Source organism: Osmerus mordax, chromosome 11 (assembly GCF_038355195.1).
Source record: "Osmerus mordax isolate fOsmMor3 chromosome 11, fOsmMor3.pri, whole genome shotgun sequence".
Lineage (NCBI taxonomy): Eukaryota > Metazoa > Chordata > Actinopteri > Osmeriformes > Osmeridae > Osmerus > Osmerus mordax.
In genome coordinates this window covers 16,113,038-16,133,522 of record NC_090060.1, presented here as the reverse complement: position 1 = coordinate 16,133,522, position 20,485 = coordinate 16,113,038, and the positions used below count along the sequence as shown (strand labels likewise).

Genomic DNA, 20,485 nt, shown 5'->3' with positions numbered 1-20,485 from the left:
GAGTGTGTGTGTGTGTGTGTGAGAGAGGCGTGTGTGTGTGTTTAGAGTAGGAGTGCATGTGTGTGTGAGGTCGGTGTGTATGTGTGTGTGATGGAGAGGGAGGTGTGGCTCAGTGCTATAGATTAAAGTAAGAGGCGTGGCTGTCAATAATGAATGTAAATTCTGTTCAAGTCTCTCTCTTTCTCTACCCCTCCCTCTTCTCCATATAGTCTCTGCCCATTTTCATGGAACCTTGACACTAGTGTTGTGATGATTTCGCAGGAAGAACAGAAAAACAACTTGTGGAAAAAGATGAACTCGGTTGTGGATTAACAGTGTATTAAAAGATTACAGAAGCCTTGTCACAACACTGTGTGGCCTGTGTGTACAGTGTGTGTGTGTTGTGTGTGTGTTTGCGTGTGTGTGCATCCTTAATCCGCATGAGAGACCGATGTGTGGGAATGGAGAGTGTAGTGTCACGAAAATAACCAACAGTCCCAAGAGAGAAATAAGTCCATGTTGCTGTGGGATTGGCCCTCTGTCCTCCTGCGCGGAGGGCCCAGCAGAGGAGGGTTAGGGAAGGTGCTGACATGACCCAAAACACCCTCACTATCAGCCTTTCAACAACAAATGGAGTCTTGACAGAGAGGCATGTGCACCAAAAACAAAGAAAAATTGAATGTTCCGCTGCCCAGCAACTGTCTAACCCGTAGGGGAAGAACAAACGACTATCTTAAACAGTGTTCAGATGTGGAAAAACTTGATAAGCCTTATTGCATTTAAACTGATTATCTCTCTGAATGAAACCGGGGAGACGTTTTGTTCTTTCTGGTATTTCAGCCTGTTCTCATCAGGCGTCCAGGGCCCTCACGGGTGACACATCGTAAAGAATCGAGACCTCCTGTATCTCTCCTCCACGTTGGAACACAATCATCTTTCCAGGATAGAAAGAAACCTCACGTCAGATGAGGACATGTTGGGCCACCTCCCCCAACAATCCCTGACCCTGTGTGTGTGTGTGTGTGTATGTGTATGTGTGTATGTGTATGTGTTCGAAGGGAGGCACTGGGTGTTCTAACTCCTCTTCCTGGAACATGCAGTAACCTCATTACCATACTCATTAGTCATTAATTTAGACCAATCACACGAGGGTAATCGAATCACTCCTCATACGTTATAGAGCCAGTCCATTATTGGTTTAAACTATGCTACACTCAGAAATAGGTTAGAATGCATGTGCATGTGTACATGCGTGTGTGTATGTTTGTGTGTGTGTGTGTGCATACAGTATGTTAGTGTTTGTTTGTGTGTGTTCCTGTGAGTGGCCTGTCCATTGATGAAGACAATCTTCTCTCTGTCTCTTCATTAACACCATGACTAAGTTCATTTGAATTTGAGTTTTAGCATTTTTTTTTGTGCAAATCTGCATATTGGAGAGAGGGAGGGAGGGAGGGAGGGAGGTTGGGAGGGAGGGAGGGAGGGAGGGAGGGAGGGAGGGAGGGAGGGAGGGAGGGAGGGAGGGAGGGAGGGAGGGAGGGAGGGAGGGGAGGGAGGGAGGGAGGGAGGGAGGGAGGGGATGGTTATTCAATCAGAAAACCCAATGAGAGGTTCGGAGGTGAACCGAACCTCGTTTGGTTCAACTGCTTCTCTCAGTCAAGGCTGAGCAGCAAACCTGAGGGAGAGCTTTCTCTACATTTCTTTATTCCAACCTCCAGTTTAAATGTAACATCCATTTATGAGCAGAGAAAAAACAAAGACAAAGTTAAATCATTGAGACTAGGAGATAACTACCTCCCTTTTTCTATCTTCCTCTTACTCCCTCCTTCTCTCCCTCCTGCACTCCTACCCGTCCCTCGCTCCCCTCTCCTTCTCGTTTCTCCCATTCTGACGTCAAAAGATTGGAAAACATCAAAACATCATACATTCCCACACCAGAGATGGGAAGTGACGAAGTACAAATACTTCCTTACTGTACTTAAGTAGATCTTCTGGTATCAGTACTTCACTATTTATTTTTTACTTACTATTTCTTTCACTCCTTACATTTTTATACAAATATCTGTACTTTCTACATTCTTATATTTTCAAACCAGGCTTGTGACTTAAGTTTTGATTTGTATTTGGTGGCATGATCAATATTATTTATTGACATTGGGCGCCTTTTTTCATTCCTGGCTATCATGTACAACAAACATAAAGTTAGTCTCCGAACTCTTAACTTGAGTGAAAAAAGTGTAGTCAGTACTTCAACTTCAATCAGAGTATTTTTAAACATGAGTATCTGTACTTCTACTTGAGTGAAGGATGTGTGTGTACTTTTGCTATCTCTGCACTGTGGTTACACTGTTATTATGTTATTACACTGTGATTACACTATTGTTACTCTGTTATTGTGGTGTTATTACACTATCATTACACTGTTGTTACACTGTTATTACACTATCATTACACTGTTGTTACACTGTTATTACACTATCATTACACTGTGATTATACTGTTGTTACACTATTGCAGAGATGGGAAACTGTACTTTAGTAGATTTTTCTTGTATCAGTACTTCACTATTTATATTTCTGACAACTTTTTACTTTCACTCCTTAAATTTTTTTATACAAATATCTGTACTTTCTACTTCATACAACACACCAACACACACACACACACACACACACACACACACATGCACATCCACGTCAGTAGCAGTCTGACGCTGAACAGGCCCTTGCTCTCTTCGACCCTGTGATCTTTCAGCTGCAATAACACTCTCACGCCATGCGCGGCCCCATGTCTTTGTGTGTGTGTGTGTGTGTGTGTGCATTCTCCAGGTCTCATCATGCTGTGATGTGAGGCTACAGTGAGGACAGCCTTGTTATCCTATCCTGGAATCTGTGTGTGTTCTGAGTCAGATTAAACTTTGTTTATTTTCTGCCTGACCCTCGGCCATGACCGGAACAGGACGTGGATGGGAACAGGAAGTGGATGGGAACATCAGCAGAGTGTCGGGGATGAAACAGAGGTGCTGTCATGACAACGCTACACTCATCTCCACTACCATTCCTGACATGATTCTCATTTTACAGTATGTTAGTGTTGAGAATGGTGTTGACCAAAATGTTTTAAAATGTTTCTGTTGCACATTACCTCTGTTTTCTCTTTGTCTCCTGGACACAAGTCACTGTTAAGGTGATGCACTCTCCTCCTTCTACTCTCCTCCTTCTGCTCTCCTCCTTCTACTCTCCTCCTTCTACTCTCCTCCTTCTACTCTCCTCTTTCTGCTCTCCTCCTTCTACTCTCCTCCTTCTACTCTCCTCCTTCTACTCTCCTCCTTCTGCTCTCCTCTTTCTGCTCTCCTCTTTCTGCTCTCCTCCTTCTACTCTCCTCCTTCTACTCTCCTCCTTCTGCTCTCCTCTTTCTGCTCTCCTCCTTCTACTCTCCTCCTTCTACTCTCCTCCTTCTACTCTCCTCCTTCTGCTCTCCTCTTTCTGCGCTCCTCCTTCTGCTCTCCTCCTTCTACTCTCCTCCTTCTACTCTCCTTCTGCTCTCCTCCTTCTACTCTCCTCCTTCTACTCTCCTCCTTCTACTCTCCTTCTACTCTCCTCCTTCTACTCTCCTCCTTTTACTCTCCTTCTACTCTCCTCCTTCTACTCTCCTCCTTCTACTCTCCTCCTTCTGCTCCTTTTTCCCTTCCCCCTCCACACCCCCCACCCCGCTACAAGAGTCACACTCAAAGATCATCTGGGACGTCACCAACACAAAGGCTCTTGGGTAAAGAAACATGGTTTTAGGGTTAGCAGTTTCCTGTAAGCAAATGGTACAGGTACTTTCCCTCTCACCATGGTCACAAACTCAATTGGCACTCTCTTTTTATCCCTCCCTCCCTCCCTCCCTCCCTCCCTCCCTCCCGCTCTCTCTCTCTCTCTCTCTCTCTCTCTCCTCTCCTCTCTCTCTCTCTCTCTCTCTCTCTCTCTCTCTCTCTCTCTCTCTCTCTCTCTCTCTCTCTCTCTCTCTCTCTCTCTCTCAAAACACAGAGACACACCACATCTGACTTCCCTCCGGCAATCCCTTCGGCCATTAATGGAAACACACCTTGTCTGAGAGCTGAGAGAGAAACTGAATGGTGATAAAAGGCAGAGAGAGAGATGTCAAGGGAGGTGTGTGTGTGTGTGTCCCATCTTCAGCATCACTGATAAGCATCTGTCTGTAGTACCATCATTCAAATACCTGGGGAGCATCCTCTCTGAGGACAATAACATTGACGATGAGGTCCAGAACAGAATCCAACAAGCATCAGCTGCCTTTGGGAGACTCAGGTGCCGGGTCTTTCAAAACAAGGCGTGTGTGTGTGTGGGGGGGGGTGGGGGGGGGGGGGGGGGGGGGGGGGGGGGGGGGGGGCGTGTCCATGTCTGCAAACTTGAGGCTACTGATTGTGGCTATGCACATGGGTGTGTGTTTGTAAGTGTGTGTGTTCTGTAGACACACACTTACAGACAGAGTGTACCGTGCAAGCACCCTCATTAGCATATGCTAATTCACAGGTTCGATTTCCAATTGAACAACAGAAAATTGCACGCATGCACACACAGACACATGCACACACTTACACACACACACACACACACACACACACACACACACACACAGTAGTTGTCCCAATGGGAATACATTGCCATGAAGCATGAAACCATCACTGAGTCAACTAATTAGCCTGTTTAATAAAGAACAAATGGCTAAGAGCACTCATTAGAAATGAACATGTGTTTAGATTGGTCACACACTCACACAAAACACACACACATACACAGCATGTCTAAATACTTTGGTGTTTCTGATCATTTTGATCCTCCTTCTTTACAACCGTACTGCTTTAGCCTCTCCTCTGCCTTCTCCGAGAGACAGGCCAATGGTGTGTGTGTGTGTGTACGTGATGGAATGGTTTAGGAAAGAGTGTGTGTCTGTGGCTGTGTTTGTGTGTGTGTGTGTGTACTTGATGAAGGGAATATGAGAGAGTGTGTGTCTGTGTGTCTGTGTGTGAGAGATAGAGAGATGGTTCTTGTCACGTGTATGTGGACATTAAACTCATCTCTCAGTTGTCTGGGTTTTTAATTTAGAGCGATAAGCATCACATTACACAACGTCTGACTGCATGAGCCAGAGGGCTACACACACACACACACACACTTTTGAATGTGGACAACATGAATAAATAACAACAGCATCTGTGCCAATGTGTTCAAACACAGTCTGCAGGGCAAAGAGTGAATTTGTGTTGCTGTGTGTGTGTGGTGTTTGCAGGTTGCACTGACTTCTCCGGACATGGCTTGAGATACTGTGTAGCACATTTGAAGTATCTCATTAACCTAATAAAACCTCTGATTTTCCTGTTGGTGTGTGATCTCCGTGGAGAGAGAAAATAAGAACACACAAACACACACACCACATACATGACTACGCACACACTAACTCACACGATGGCTGTGCTATTTGGAGACGACCCTCTTCTGTCTGGATGGATTTGTAGAGTGCCCCATTGTCTTCACACTTTCCTGGAGAGAGTTACCAAAGAAAGAATGTGTGTGTGTAACTGTGTGTGTGTTTCTCTGCAGGTGTCTGTGCCCTTCCTCTCCTTCCCTCCGGAGAGTCGTATTTTCTGGGTGATTCTCCCACAGGAGAACTGTCATATCACATCAGAGGGAGAAAGACTGTGTGCTTTAGATGTGGTCGGTTTGGGCTCTGGGGCTTCGTCTGGGTGTTGGGTAGGGGGTGTTGTTCAATGTGTGAGTGTGTGTGTGTGTGTGTGTGTGTGTGTGTGTGTGTGTGTGTGTGTGAACCCTGGGGACAGCTACTGAGCCACAGACCAAAAGCAAGGTTTGATTCAGAATGGCAGGTTTGCCGTTAGTTCAATGTTATTCTGACGCTAGCTGTTTATATCGGTATGTGTTTGAATATGTGTGTGTTTGTGTGTGCTGACTTTATTGGATCAACAGCTGGGGACTGACTGGCTAAACCAAGTGATGAAGAGGAGGAACCCCCTCAGAAACGAGATGGTTCAAAACCTCGCCTCTCTTTTTCAATCTGGTCGCTCCCTCTCTCCCCGGCAAGCTGTCGTTCCGTCTCCCTCCACATCCATCTTTCTCCTCCCTGTTCTTGACGTTTACTCTCTCCGTCCATCATCTCTCGCTTCTTGATCACTCACCTCCTTCTTGTCTGTCCATCATCCCTTTCATTCATCAACATCCTTCCTCCTCAAAGTCACCTTCTCTCATTCTCTCCATCCCTCTTCCCGTCTTCCCTCCCTCCTCTCCTGCCAAATCAGTGGAGGTAGGTCAGACAGCTGCGACCAGATTAGTTTGTATTAACTATAGACTCCTTCAATCTGGCCTAACTATCTCTAACTAATTCTCCTTTCCCCTGCTCTCTTTCCCTCCCTCCCTGCTCTGTCTTTCTCATTCTTGTTTCATCTTCTTCATCTCCTTCCTTCTTCCCCATCAGTCATCACTCTCCTTACTTGCTCTTCCCATCCCCCCATCTACCCCTCCCTCCCCTCCCTCCCTCCCTCCCCTCCCTCCCTCCCTCCCTCCCTCCCTCCCTCCCTCCCTCCCTCCCTCCCTCCCTCCCTCCCTCCGTCCTCTCATGCCCTTGTGACCGGGGCCAGAGTTCTGCCAGCAGCAGCACTAGATTGCATTAGTGTGGAAGGCTGAACACACTACCACAACACACACACATAAACACACACATACACACACACTTTGGGTTGCATTAGTGCGGATGGGTGGATGGATGTGCTCTAGTTTTAACATGGAAAAAAGGACTGCAACATAGACTACGGTCAGACTGTTTGTTTGTGTTGTGTGTGTGTGTCAGGGCACCACTTTCCCTGACACGGAGTGGGGATTTAACAGGGTATATTGTGTCTGGAGAATAGAAGCCACACATTGAGGAGTGTGTGTGTGTGTGTGCGCGTGTGTGGGTACCTGTCTTCTGCAGTCTTTCCTGTACATGAATCAAATGAATCATGCCAGTCATCAAGGGTTATGTAAAGACAATCAGATCGACAAACAGCTTTCAGTAAGCAGCTTGTACTGAAAACCAGAGCAGTTCCACCATCATGCCAACTAGATTACACATCCTAGTGAAACACACACACACACACTCACACATACTAACACACACATACTCATGCAAGTTCACTCAGTGACATGCACATACAAACATGCAGTCACACAAGTGGGCACATGTATTTTTATGTATTTTGGCTGCTGGCAAGTTTACACAGTTTGCGAGACAACGGACAACTTGACACCGTGGGCTGGTTGAGGCGGCAGGAAGTAACTGTTAAATGTTCAAATGCAGATGAAAACAAGTATAATAACAACAAATCCAAACTGGCATATTGATCCAGTAGATCCCTGATTTATGGAGAAGTATAGTATTAAGCACAAAACATAATACGTATGATATTTTATGATAAGTTTTAAATTGGAGTATTTAAGGCAGCAGCCGTAGTGAGTACATCTCCCCCTTATCAGACAGGCTGAGACCTGGCTTCTGAGACGACACTATAATAATGTCGAAAAAATAAAGCTTTTTATCGAATATGTCAAAACCTCTGGTGTCTCTACTCTGACCCCGGGCTTTCCCCCCCCTCTCCAACCCCCCCCCCTCCCCTGTCCTTTTTCCTCTGAACAGGCGTAATTTAAGGATGGGACCAGAGAAGATAATCAGATGCACCTGGGAAAGCGTGTCCCGTCCCTCGCAGACCCCCTCTCTCTCACATGCAGTACATGCAGCTGTTTCTCCCCCACTCGCTCTCTCTGGCACACACATTCACTTTAACATTCACTCTTTCTTTCCAACACACCAAATATAAACCAGGAACGCTACGGAAAGCTTTTAACGAGTCTCCTGAGTGGGAGTGGCTGTCTGTTTTATCAGTCCTCATAAACAACGGACCTGTGTTGAGAAGCAGGGGTGGAGCCGTCCAGTGGATGAGGAGAGACAGGACTGGGATTAGACCACTGAAGGCTAAACGGCAGGTCACATCCGGAATGCCCTTCTGCAATCCTGTGTGTGTGTGTGTACAGTATGTGTGTGTGTGTACAGTATGTGTGTGTGTGAGATGAGGTATAGGAGTGCTAACACACACAGGAGAGATGACACTATGACTTTGGATGAAAGGTCAGCTTTCTGTTCAGAGCACTTTAGCTTGTTGAAGTTCACAAACATTTAGTTTCTTCATCAATGTGTGTTGGTCTGATTGCACGAGTGTGTGTGTCCTGGGTGTGTTCACACTCCTGGATGAAACCCTACAGATACTCGGCCTTGTGTGAGTGGAGCATGTGACAGGTTTGTTATGTATATGTTTGTGTGTGTTTATGTTATATGTTTGTGTGTGTGTTTTCAGTGTGAGTCTCTCATCAAGCACAGCATGAGACCACCTGTGTTTCTTCATCTCCCCCTGATCCACAACAGAATGCAGGTGACCCGCCTAGACTGATCAAGAGTGTGTGTGTGTGTGTGTGTAAGAAACAGGTCTACAGGCCACAGCTGGTAGGACTATTGTCTATTTAACAAAGTAAGGGTTTACCTCAGTGTGATAGACAATCACAATCCACTTTGTGTGAGTGTGTGTGTGAAAAGGCATTTGATTGTTGACGTGTGTGCGTGTAATATGAGGCCCAGTTACACCTCTGAATGGGGGTATGAGAGCAGGACAAAGAGGTTAGGAAGCAAGCAGGTGAGACGATGTGAAAGATGGGGGAAGAGAGGTAAGAGAGAGAGAGAGCAGGGGAGGGGGGCAGAGAAAGAGGTAAGAGAGAGAGCAGGGGCGGGGGGCAGAGAGAGGTAAGAGAGAGAGCAGGGGCGGGGGGCAGAGAGAGGTAAGAGAGAGAGCAGGGGCGGGGGGCAGAGAGAGAGGTAAGAGAGAGATAGAGAGAGAGCAGGGGAGAGGGGCAGAGAGAGAGAAGAGGTAAGAGAGAGAGAGCAGGGGAGAGGGGCAGAGAGAGAGAAGAGGTAAGAGAGAGAGAGAGAGAGAGAGCAGGGGCGGGGGGCAGAGAGAGAGGTAAGAGAGAGATAGAGAGAGAGATAGAGAGAGAGCAGGGGAGAGGGGCAGAGAGAGAGAAGAGGTAAGAGAGAGATAGAGAGAGAGATAGAGAGAGAGCAGGGGAGAGGGGCAGAGAGAGAGAAGAGGTAAGAGAGGAGAGAGAGAGAGAGAGAGAGAGAGAGAGAGCAGGGGAGAGGGGCAGAGAGAGAGAGAGAGAGAGAGAGAGAGCAGGGGAGAGGGGCAGAGAGAGAGAAGAGGTAAGAGAGAGATAGAGAGAGAGATAGAGAGAGAGCAGGGGAGAGGGGCAGAGAGAGAGAAGAGGTAAGAGAGAGAGAGAGAGAGAGAGAGAGAGAGAGAGAGCAGGGGAGAGGGGCAGAGAGAGAGAGAGAGAGAGAGAGAGAGCAGGGGAGAGGGGCAGAGAGAGAGAAGAGGTAAGAGAGAGATAGAGAGAGAGATAGAGAGAGAGCAGGGGAGAGGGGCAGAGAGAGAGAAGAGGTAAGAGAGAGAGAGAGAGAGAGAGAGAGAGAGAGAGAGCAGGGGAGAGGGGCAGGCAGGTTGCTGTGTTAAAAGCCCTGCTGTCTTCCCAACACCAAGCCCCTAATGGTCGGCTAAATGTCTCTGACCAAAATAGACACACAGCCAGATGGAGAGAAGGAGAGAGACTGGGGAGAAGAGAGGGAGGAGAGGGAGGGGCAGGGAAGTGGTGAGGAGATAAACTGCAGATGATCGTACAGGTCACAGGAGAAAGAGGGGAGTCATGCTCAGACGCTCACTTTAACACTGCCCTTGATACTTACAAGTGACAAAGCAGTGAAAGGCAAAAGAGGCAGAAACATACATGAGCCAGAGGGGAAGGAGGGAGGAGACGAGAGAGGGGAAGGAGGGAGGAGACGAGAGAGAGGGGAAGGAGGGAGGAGACGAGAGAGAGGGGAAGGAGGAAGGAGACGAGAGAGAGGGGAAGGAGGGAAGGAGACGAGAGAGAGGGGAAGGACGGAGGAGACGAGTGAGAGGGGAAGGAGGGAAGGAGACGAGAGAGAGGGGAAGGAGGGAAGGAGACGAGAGAGAGGGGAAGGAGGGAAGGAGACGAGAGAGAGGGGAAGGAGGGAGGAGACGAGTGAGAGGGGAAGGAGGGAAGGAGACGAGAGAGAGGGGAAGGAGGGAAGGAGACGAGAGAGAGGGGAAGGAGGGAGGAGACGAGAGAGAGGGGAAGGAGGGAGGAGACGAGAGAGAGGGGAAGGAGGGAGGAGATGAGAGAGAGGGGAAGGAGGGAGGAAAGGAGGGGACGAGGGGGAGGGGAAAGAGGGAGGGAGGAGACGAGAGAGAGGGGAAGGAGGGAAGAGATGAGAGAGAGGGGAAGGAGGGAGGAAAGGAGGGAGGGGACGAGGGGGAGGGGAAGGAGACGAGAGAGGGAAGGAGGGAGGGGACGAGGGAGAGGGGAAGGAGGGACACAAACAGACACGACAGAAACGGGGTAAAAACTGCAAAGTCACTGTGTCATTAAAACATTTTAGTTTTTTTTAATCTTCTTTCAATTGGATCAGACAAATTGTCTGATGAGTGAGAGGCTGACTGAACACAGATACACGGTCACAGCCCAACCCCCCCCTCTCTGCCCCCCCCCCCCCCCCCCCCCCACACACACACACACACACACAAACACACAGACACAACTACTCTATACGTTAGCTCATGCAAACTTTAGAATGTGGAAGATGACATGTTTAAGACACGCTCTGAGAAAGGGGTGAACGAGAGTGACAGAGAAAGAGAGAGAGCAACAATGTGCTTCTAAGAAAAGAAAGGTTGAGTGGGATCCAAACGCCCTTGAACAATGGACTATCCATCGCTTTCCATCCTGAAAGAAGTGAATTATCCCCTTACTTCGCCACCCCCCCTAATCGCTTTCACCCCTGTCTCTCAGTGGAGAGAAAGAGAGAGAGAAACAGAGAAAGAAAACGAAAGGGGAGATGTGAGATCTTCCATTGTCTAATAACTGGATTTTCACAGGACAGGTAGGTAAGCTGGATGAGCTTAGACTGTCTGGAAGCACCTAGAGCCCCATGCATCTCAAGGTTGTGTAATCCACCTAAATGTGGTACAGCTTGTCTCCCACTATTGTGTGTGTGTGTGTCTGAAGCCTGATTCACGGTGTGTGGGGCATCACAGACCATGTGTCTCTGTCTCTCTGGTGTGTGTGTGTGTGTGTGTGTCACAGGTGTGTGTCTATCGGGTGTGTGTGTGTCACAGGTGTGTGTCTATCGGGTGTGTGTGTGTCACAGGTGTGTGTCTTTCTGTCTCTCCGGAGATTCCTTCTTCCCTTGAAAGCTGTCCCAGTATTCAGTATCCTCCTCGGAGAGGGGCGTGGCCAGACTGATGAGGTCACTGAAGGTCAGGAGCGTGAAGGAGGGAGGAAAAGAGAGGGGAGAGGCTGGAGCAGGAGAGGCAGGGGTAGGAGAGGGAGAGGCAGGGGCAGGAGAGACTGGCGGAAGAGAGGCAGGAGAGGGGGAGGCAGGGGCAGGAGAGGCTGGAGCAGGAGAGGCAGGACAGGGGGAGGCAGGGGCAGGAGAGGCTGGCGGAAGAGAGGCAGGAGAGGGGGAGGCAGGGGCAGGAGAGGCTGGAGCAGCAGAGGCAGGAGAGGGGGAGGCAGGGGCAGGAGAGGCTGGTGGAAGAGAGGCAGGAGAGGGGGAGGCAGGGGCAGGAGAGTCTGGTGGAGGCAGCCTGTCTGTATGGGGGGGTCCCAGAGCCACAGCAACATGGTGATCCTGATCCAGAAGGCTCTCCTGTGGACAAGAACAGATGAAGATCTGGCTATTATGTGACACACACAAACACGACCACTAGCTCCCCCTAGCTCGGCTCTCAAGAGTTCCTGGAAGCCCTGGAACATCCCAGCACACGGAAGTTCCAAGTTCCAGATGCATGAGAGGGCGCGCACACACACCTCAATTCCTCCCCTCTCTCCTGATCTCACACTCCCCCTCCTCCCCCCTGCTCCCTCAGTCCATCCCATTCTGATCTCCCTCCATCGTTTCACTCTGAGCAGTCCTAACCACAGGCCCATTCACAGCTCTCTCTGGAAAGTGCAGCCATCACAGCCGTTTAGCCGGCCGGCACTCCCTCATAATGGAGCCCTGCCGCGGCCCGGAGACACAATGACAGGAGACACAGGAGATGAGAGAGGAAAAGAAGAGGTGGAAGGAGGGAGTGGAGGACAGAGAGGAAGAGAAGAGGTGGAAGGAGGGAGTGGAGGACAGAGAGGAAGAGAAGAGGTGGAAGGAGGGAGTGGAGGACAGAGAGGAAGAGAAGAGGTGGAAGGAGGGAGTGGAGGACAGAGAGAATGGGGGGCTGATGGAGGATTACACCCTGACAGAGAAAACTGTTAGAAGTAGGTGGGAGACCAGAATGAGTGAAAAGGTTGTGTGTAAGCATTAGATACACTCATCATATAAGTCTTTACCTCAAACTGACCGTGAACTCTTTTTACACTATGCTGTGTGTCTGAAACAGAGAAAGTGTGTGTGACACCAAGAAAGTGTGTGTGTGTACGGGAGTTGGTAATGACTGTGCCTATTGTGTTACTAGTGACTGTGTATATAATCAATGTATATGACCACTTTGCATGGTGGCTCTTTAGGATGCGCTTATCAAATATCACACAATGTGTGTGTGTGTTTGACCGCACGTCACAGAAAGGCTGTGGAACAGTCTACCTGCTTAAAACCTCTATCTATATATATATATATGTGTGTGTGTGTGTGTGTGTGTGTGTGTGTGTGTGTGTGTGTGTGTGTGTGTGTGTGTGTGTGTGTGTGTGTAAAAAAGGCTCAATAATGTAGGCGTTTCTGTCATATTGGAACACTTGAACTCTTAGGACTCAAGAATTGATTCTAGCAAGTCGATTGATATAAATCACATGGAAAGGCAACACAGCTGTGTGTGTGTGTGTGTGTGTGTGTGTGTGTAAGCGTGTGTGTGTGAGTGTGTGTTTGCGTGACAGTTCTTAATACCCACAGTCAATCCCTCCTTTCCTCCCTTCATCCCTGTATCCCTGCATCCTCTCATCCCTCTTCTCCTTCCAATCATCCCTCCATCATCCCTCCGTCATAACAGATCCATACAGCCATTCTCCCTCTCCCCTTCAGAGAGAAATCGATGGGAGGTGAAATGTTTCACTTGTGTCCAAACCACAACAGCAGAAGAGCATTAGGATCGCTACAGAACAGGCCAGCACTCCTGTTTCACCTGTCAGCTCCTCCTCTCATGGGCTGTAGGCACACGGACGCGTGTGTGAGTGTGTGTGAGTGTGTGTGTGTGTGGGGGAGGGGGGTTCTGGGTGGGACGTGCTGTTCCTCCTACAACCCTGTGAAGTGCATGTCCATCTACGCAAGCCTCCTTCAGGAACACTGTGCAGCTGCTTCCAAGGAACTTCCAAGGAACCAGCCCACGTGGACCCAGCGATGCTGCCAGCGACACTGCCAGCTCGTTAGAGAGAGTGGGATTGAGCCTGAGAAGGAGTTGGCTTGGGAGGACCAGAGACTAGTGAGGTACGCTCACGGCTCACCACCACAGAGGAAGAGCTTTTCTCTCCCATGTTGTTGACCACTACGGGTCATTCTCCCCAGCATGCTAAGCTGCACCAGCTGTGGCATGTGACACAATGTTAGCTTTAGCAGCTAATGATTTATTGGTGGGTGGGCTTTAGCCTGGCTAAGCTGTTGCTGGAGGCTGTGACTGGCAGGCTGGGATCGGAGGCCAACCGATGGCAGTGGGGGGATTAGTGTAGTCCAGATGCTCTGGGAAGATGTTGTAGTTCAGATAAACACTCTGATAAACAGCTTCCTATTGCTCTGCATGTCTAATGCTTCCCCAAGAAAAATACAATTCCCAGATGAGGGTGATTATGCCAAATGGCCAACTAAAATTATAGAGGGTTTAGAAAGGCTGCTTATTACTCCCGTGTCCGCCCCCCACTTTCCTCTCACCTCGAACACCCACCCCTGCTCTTCTTCCCCGTCCAGGTGCATCCTGGTCAGGTGATGGACCTGGCCCACTGTGATTGGATCAGGAGAGAGGTGAAACTCCACCCTCTGCAGGTTGAAGCTGAGCCCCGTGCCAATCGCCTTGATGAAGCTCTCCTTAAGTGCCTTGACGGGACAGAGGAAACATCCAATCAGATTCAGACAAACAGACGACAATAGCATCAGAGACGAATACCTGGTTCATATACAAGAACACCTTTCACGGATAATCATATCCGATCTGACTTTTGATTCATGTTTCTGAGAGTGCATGGAAGTGAGCCAGGGAGTCAGACAGAAAAAAAGGAGGTAGAAAAAGAGAGGTAGAGAGAAAGTAAGGTTAGAGGGAGAGAAAAAGGACACTGATTGTGTAGATGTCTTCTGATGTCTGGTAAACCTTGTTACGTGAAGGCGAGCCACAATAACAGTATTACAAGGCTAATCGCTATAGCAACCGCAGAGCACTAGCATTAGTCAACTGTGATGATATCAGTACTTGACTTTCTTGCGCCGCACTCTCAATCTCAGAACATCTTGACTTAGGAGCCACACCATCACTGCACATGGATCTGTGTGTGTGTGTGTGTGTGTGTGTGAGCGTTCCGTGGACTGCACATGGATCTGTGTGTGTGTGTATGTGTGTGTGTGTGTGTGTGAGCGTTCCGTGGACTGCACATGGATCTGTGTGTGTGTGTGTGTGTGTGTGTGTGAGCGTTCCGTGGACCATTTGGGGTGTTATTTTCTTCCTCCCTCTATTCACACACCAACTGGCGTGACGACAGGGTTGTATCGCCATGGTTACCCAGTGCCTGTAGAACATGGCGAGCTGCTGGTGTTCCGGGCCGGATCCTCGGATCGTCTTCCACTCAAACTCCGTGAACTGTCTGTTCATGATCCGAAAAAACTCTGGGATTGAACTGCTGCCTGGGAGAGAAGAGCAAGGAAAAAGAAAATTTTAAACAAGAATAAACAAACACTAACATGGGAATAAGAAAAGGACTGTGAAAAAATAAAATTCTATGGCATGTTTTTCTTTGATAGGATGCAGAACATTTGACATTGGCAGAATATCCCTATTGTGTCTGGAACTGAATGGAAACTGGACAACGATACCAGATGAACCATCTGCTTATCATGTTGATCCCCACTTGTTCTCCATTGACAGCCTTTCAACACCCCAGATTGACTCAGACAAGAATAACACTGATGGGAACTGAGTGCCAAACCTCGCTCTAAGACAACAGTGACACCATGTGGCAGTGAGACAAACTGCAGGACACAAATCTATTCACACACACACCTGGCATAGCGGTCTTCATCACGTCCACCCCGACTTGCCTCCCCTGCTCTGCTGCCAGCACCGCGTAGTCTCCCTGGTGGGACACATTAAAACTCCAGCCCCAGGCTTCAGGCCCAGAGCAGGCCGGAGCAGGCAGGTATGGCTTGCCTCTGCGAGAGCGTTCCAGACGAATCTGGGACCAGGGAACGGCCATCCTCTCACACACCACGCTCCTGAGCAGCAACCTCCCCGCCTGAGAGGAGAGACGGAGACCCGGGGAGGGCAGAGGGGAAGAGGGGGAAGGGATGGAGGACCGAAAGGAAAGATGAGAGCGAAGGAGGTGAGAATAGATGAGACAGAGAAGAGAGAGAGGAGGGTGGAGGGAGAGAGGGAGGAGGGAGAAGAGAGAGAGGAGAGAGGAGGGAGAAGAGAGAGAGGAGAGAGGAGGGAGGAGGGAGAAGAGAGAGAGGAGAGAGGAGGGAGAAGAGAGAGAGGAGAGAGGAGGGAGGAGGGAGGAGAGAGGAGAGAGGAGGGAGAAGAGAGAGAGGAAGAGGAGGGAGAAGAGAGAGAGGAGAGAGGAGGGAGAAGAGAGAGAGGAGAGAGGAGGGAGAAGAGAGAGAGGAGAGAGGAGGGAGAAGAGAGAGAGGAGAGAGGAGGGAGAAGAGAGAGAGGAGAGAGGAGGGAGAAGAGAGAGAGGAGAGAGGAGGGAGAAGAGAGAGAGGAGAGAGGAGAGAGGAGGGAGAAGAGAGAGAGGAAGAGGAGGGAGAAGAGAGAGAGGAAGAGGTAGATGTGTGAAAAGAGACCCATCTGTGAAGAGGAAGTGTGTAGATTTGGGCTCCAGCCCAGCTAGGTCCACCTGCCTCAAATTAAGACAAATGTATCCACACTGCTGGCTCGGTGGTGCAAATCCTCTTTTAATAGATGTAGAATAGCCTACACAATTCTGGAGGAATAATATTCATAAAAAGTATGCATTTCATACAGGAGATACTGTTTGGTCCAGATGTAAAGGTGGTCTGTATCTGTAAACAGTTGATGGTTGTGAGTGATTTCCGTGGGAGTAGCAATATGTCCTGTAAGTTAACTGGTTGCTTCCATAGCGTCTAGTGTGCGACACATTCAACTAACCATAGCTGATTTGGCATCTTTGGCAAACACGAACTGTCCGATCCGCTCCTTCTCCTCGCGCTGAACACAACGGGCGGCATAAAGCCACTCAGACCGGGTCGGTGTCCACGAACCACAGCGAAACACCCAACGTACACCTCCCATCATATCAGTTCTCGTGGTCAGGTCAAACTCCAAACGTAACTTTAAATCAACTTCAGCACTCATGTTTATCTAGCCTACTAATTCAATCCGCAATTGTACGAGTAACATTGTACAAATGCAAGCAAGGCTATACTGTTTAGGCACACAACTTGTTTGATCATATCAATATGCCATACTGTTATTCATAGCTAGCTAGCTATCTGTATATGTGACACCTGATATTTCATAGCTGAAGAAAGATGTGAGGGTATCCGGAAGAGTTGTTGCAGAACGTAAAACGTCACGAGTGGGCGAGGCAGTGTATTGACCAATGGGAAAGATGTTGATAGTACGTCGTCAAAAGGTGTCGTTCCTACTCAGTTTTGACATCGATGAGCATCTGTGATTTATTCTTTACGGTTATTTAGGTAAGTTGATTTACAATGAGGTTGTCAAATGCACATTTTTAATTAGTTTCCTTTTCAGGTTGTTTACCTAAGCCAATATTTTTTTTGTTCTGCAAAGGCAAATGTGCTGAACGTGCGTGTGTAACGATAGCTACAGTACGTTTGCATAGTCCACCCCATGCAGGTACCCCGCAGTGCTACGCTACTATAGCGGCAGTAAAGCAGGCTTTTTACTGAGAGCGAGAGCGAGTAAGAGAGAGTGATGCAAATGGTCATCTGAAAACACACCTCTTTAGCTATAAGTATACCGGAGGATCTTGATCGTTAGTAAACGTTCGACAGATTGAATGTTTACGCTGTTGTCATGTCTTTTGACAATAACAAATTATGCTGTTAATTAAAGATTGTCGCTCCTCCCATGCCATATGTTGCTGAGGTGAACCCTGTATGACCCTTGGTGACCTTGACACACCTCCCACGACTGACCTCTCTCTTCCACCACAACCTCTCTCCATCCTTCTCTCTGTCCCTCTCTCCAGCCCATATCTGAGCCTGCTCCCACTGCCCCCCCCCCCCACACACACACACACACACTTAGTAACTCCTCTCCAAATAAAAGACTCCTATTCCCAAAGAGCCACATCGCCCCCCCTCCCTTCATTACCTCTCCTTCTCTCCTCTCATCCTCTCCTCCTTCCCTCCTCTCCTCTCCATCCCTCCACCCTTCCCTCAGTCTGTGGGCCTGTGCCCCCCAGTTGACCGGCAGGCTGGATTTCCTGCAGATGAAGCACCTGAAGAGGAAGAGGAAGAGTAACTACAGTGTGCGAGAGACTCAGACGCTGATCAGGGAGATCCACAAGCGACGGGAGGTCCTGTTCTCCCGGCAGCAGAACACCGCCATCAACGAGCTGAAGAGACGTGCATGGGAGGAGGTGGCGGGCGGAGTCAACGCACTAGGAGAGGGAGAGCTGCGCACCGCGGCTGAGGTGTGTGTGTGTGTGTGTAGGGAGTCAGATGGCTGAGCGGTTAGGGAATCTGGCTATTAATCAGAAGGTTGCTGGTTCGACACATGTATTTTGGTGTGCATTCTTACACGGTTGTGGGTTTGGGCATGCGATTGTGTAGTTGTGTTTTTTTGTGACTGGACCCATGTGTGTGTGTGTGCACGTGTGTGTGTGTGTGTGTTCAGGTGAAGCGCAGGTACCTGGACTGGCGTGCCTTGATGAAGAGGAAGCAGTTGAGGGCAGAGCTGCTGCTGTCGTCCGGCCTGAAAGGGGAGTACGAGCCGTCGTCCCCGGAGCAGGAGGCCTCGCTGGGCTCCGGGGACCAGGCCCTCGACCTGTGTGGCTTCCCCAAGGAGGGGCCCTGTGACTGGCAGGACCTGGCCGACCTCGGGGAGCCCTCTGGATCCATGACCTCCGCAGGGGTGAAGATGGAGGACGAAGCGAATGGATACGCTGTGAGTTTGCCTGTGTGCGCGTGTGTGTCTGCGTGAGACATGCGTGTGAGAGACATGTGTTTGTGAGCGTGCGAGAGATGTAGAAACAGATTTCAGTTTAGACCGTGGTTCCTGCGGTGGAGTTCCGGAGCAAAGTTCCTGTGGTGGAAATGCGGTTTAACCCTTGTGCTGCCTTCGGGTCACATGACCCAAAGGTTCATAACGAACCATCGTTGTGTCTACCCAATACAAAACAAATAAAAATAATTTTCTTTTAACCTTTGCAATGTGGGGGGTCTGAGACAGCCCAACGGTTAAAAGAAAATGCTTCACTTTGTTTTTTTATGAGGTAAATTTGTCGCAATATGACAGTGGGTCACAATGACTGATGGGTCAGAATGACCCGAAGATAACACGAGGGTTAAGTGTGTACTTCTAAAGAATCCCTGCATCCTGTGTGTGTTGACATATGTACATATGGATCATTCCTCCACCTTGGTGCTCTCGCCTGTGATGCAGCTGGACGAGGATGGAGGGGATGGCGAGGTGGACGATGACGACTGTTTCCCCACCCTCCTTAACGACATAGACCGCGGCGAGGGGCGTGTCCCTGAGGTCTACGCCCACATCGACGAGTTTGGAATGCTCAGCGCCTCCAAAGGGGCGGCGGCCTCCATGAATCGGGACCTCTCATTGGGTGGTCTGACCGGAATGAGCGTGACTGGGATAGCCAATCACGAGACCACGGGAATCCTGGTTGCTATGGAGAAGCAACGCGTGGAGCTGGAGAAGCAGCGCCTCGCCGTGGAAACGGAGCGCCTCGCCGTGGAGAGAGAGAGGCTGTCCCTGGAGAAAGAGAGACTGCGTCAGGGGGAGGTGGAGAAGGAGAGACTCCAGCTGGAGAGAGAGAGACTGCAACTGGAGAGAGAGAGGCTGAGGGTTCTCCTGACCAACCAATCAGAACGCGCCGATTCCTCTCTCGTCCCTCCGCCCCAACAAGGGCCGCCCTCCTCCTCCACCTCCAACCTTGACGGGCAGATGGAGAGAGAGAGGGAGAGAGAGAGGGAGAGCAGGCCCTGGCTGTCCGCGGCAGACCTGGAGGCAGAGAGGTTGCGGCTGGAGAAGGAGAGACTGCAGCTGGAGAAAGAGAGACTTCAGTTCTTTAAGTTCGAGTCAGGAAGACTGCAGATAGAGAGAGAGCGCCTCCAAGTGGAGAAAGAGAGAATGCATCTACACAAAGACCAGGAACCCTAGCCAAAATCATTATGCCTTTATAGGTGTGTTTGCATCAAACTGTCCGGTGCTTGAGGATGCCAAGTTTATAAACAAATCACTCAATGACTGAACCTTCTTTGCGCGAGGAAGTGTTTCCATGTTTTCCAATGTGTACATTATACCGTACGTGTTTAGGTGAAATTGTAGAGAAAAAGTAGAGTGTAAGATGGGTTCAGTGTTTGTTTTTACTCATTGGTAATAAGAAGGGAGTGTCCTGATTGAGTCAGAAGTGCCCTATCCCTCATCTCCAGTCCCCCAGGCAGGGCCCTCTCTCCTGGGGAGAAACCCCCCCTGGTCCCCTGGCAGGAAGATTTGATCTGCCCCCTTAGCAGTTTCTTCCGTTAGAATGAAGGGGAAAAAGTAAACAACCGCATCTACAGCCCGCCGTTCTTTACTTATACTTATCTACTAGTAATTTTCGAGTTAATTACCGGTGTCTTTCTCCAAAATGTGTTTTTATATTATTTATTTCTTGATATCAAGTGTGTGGATATATATCTGTGGGGTCTACCTCAATCATGTGATTCGATGTTCATGGTGTCCTGTGCTGTAAATACTGTATCTTCCTTTGAGACTAAGCACAAAACCTATATATTGTGTATATGTAAGTGGTGCGTTTATATTTGTGTCAAACTACGCCTTACGGAGATTTTCCTTTGTCTTTTTTTTTTTTTTATGTTATTTTGATATGAAGTGTGTATAGTTTTCTGTAAAAAGGTATTTTGTCGAAAGCCCTTCCTCCAGTGTCCTGGTAAACTAGCACATTCTTTCTAAAGAATAAATAAAAAAAGATAGATG

At 49.0% G+C, this 20,485-nt stretch overlaps 3 protein-coding genes across 4 annotated transcripts in view; 2 read left to right on the top strand and 1 right to left on the bottom strand.

The window, feature by feature from the left end:
- Window positions 1-5,301, top strand: part of gucy1a2 (guanylate cyclase 1, soluble, alpha 2) — a 21,983-nt gene extending 16,682 nt beyond the window's left edge. Inside the window, exon 8 of the mRNA XM_067245681.1 lies at window positions 5,272-5,301. Coding sequence (XP_067101782.1) covers window positions 5,272-5,301 — 30 coding nt within the window. The remainder of the gene's footprint in view (window positions 1-5,271) is intronic.
- A 5,352-nt stretch (window positions 5,302-10,653) lies between these two features.
- Window positions 10,654-16,799, bottom strand: aasdhppt (aminoadipate-semialdehyde dehydrogenase-phosphopantetheinyl transferase). Of its 2 annotated transcripts, XM_067246496.1 has the most exons (5): window positions 16,445-16,799; window positions 15,338-15,569; window positions 14,840-14,961; window positions 14,002-14,163; window positions 10,654-11,799 (listed from the first exon to the last, which is right to left on the bottom strand). In XM_067246496.1, the coding sequence occupies exons 1-5, from the start codon at window positions 16,649-16,651 to the stop codon at window positions 11,293-11,295; spliced, it is 1,230 nt and encodes a 409-aa protein (XP_067102597.1). In that variant the 5' UTR covers window positions 16,652-16,799; the 3' UTR covers window positions 10,654-11,292. The 2 variants fall into 2 exon arrangements, with proteins under 2 accessions (XP_067102597.1, XP_067102598.1); XM_067246497.1 differs by lacking the exon at window positions 14,002-14,163.
- A 917-nt stretch (window positions 16,800-17,716) lies between these two features.
- On the top strand, window positions 17,717-20,485 carry msantd4 (Myb/SANT-like DNA-binding domain containing 4 with coiled-coils). Its single transcript, XM_067246639.1, has 3 exons — window positions 17,717-17,960; window positions 18,164-18,433; window positions 18,932-20,485. The coding sequence occupies exons 1-3, from the start codon at window positions 17,757-17,759 to the stop codon at window positions 19,664-19,666; spliced, it is 1,209 nt and encodes a 402-aa protein (XP_067102740.1). The 5' UTR covers window positions 17,717-17,756; the 3' UTR covers window positions 19,667-20,485.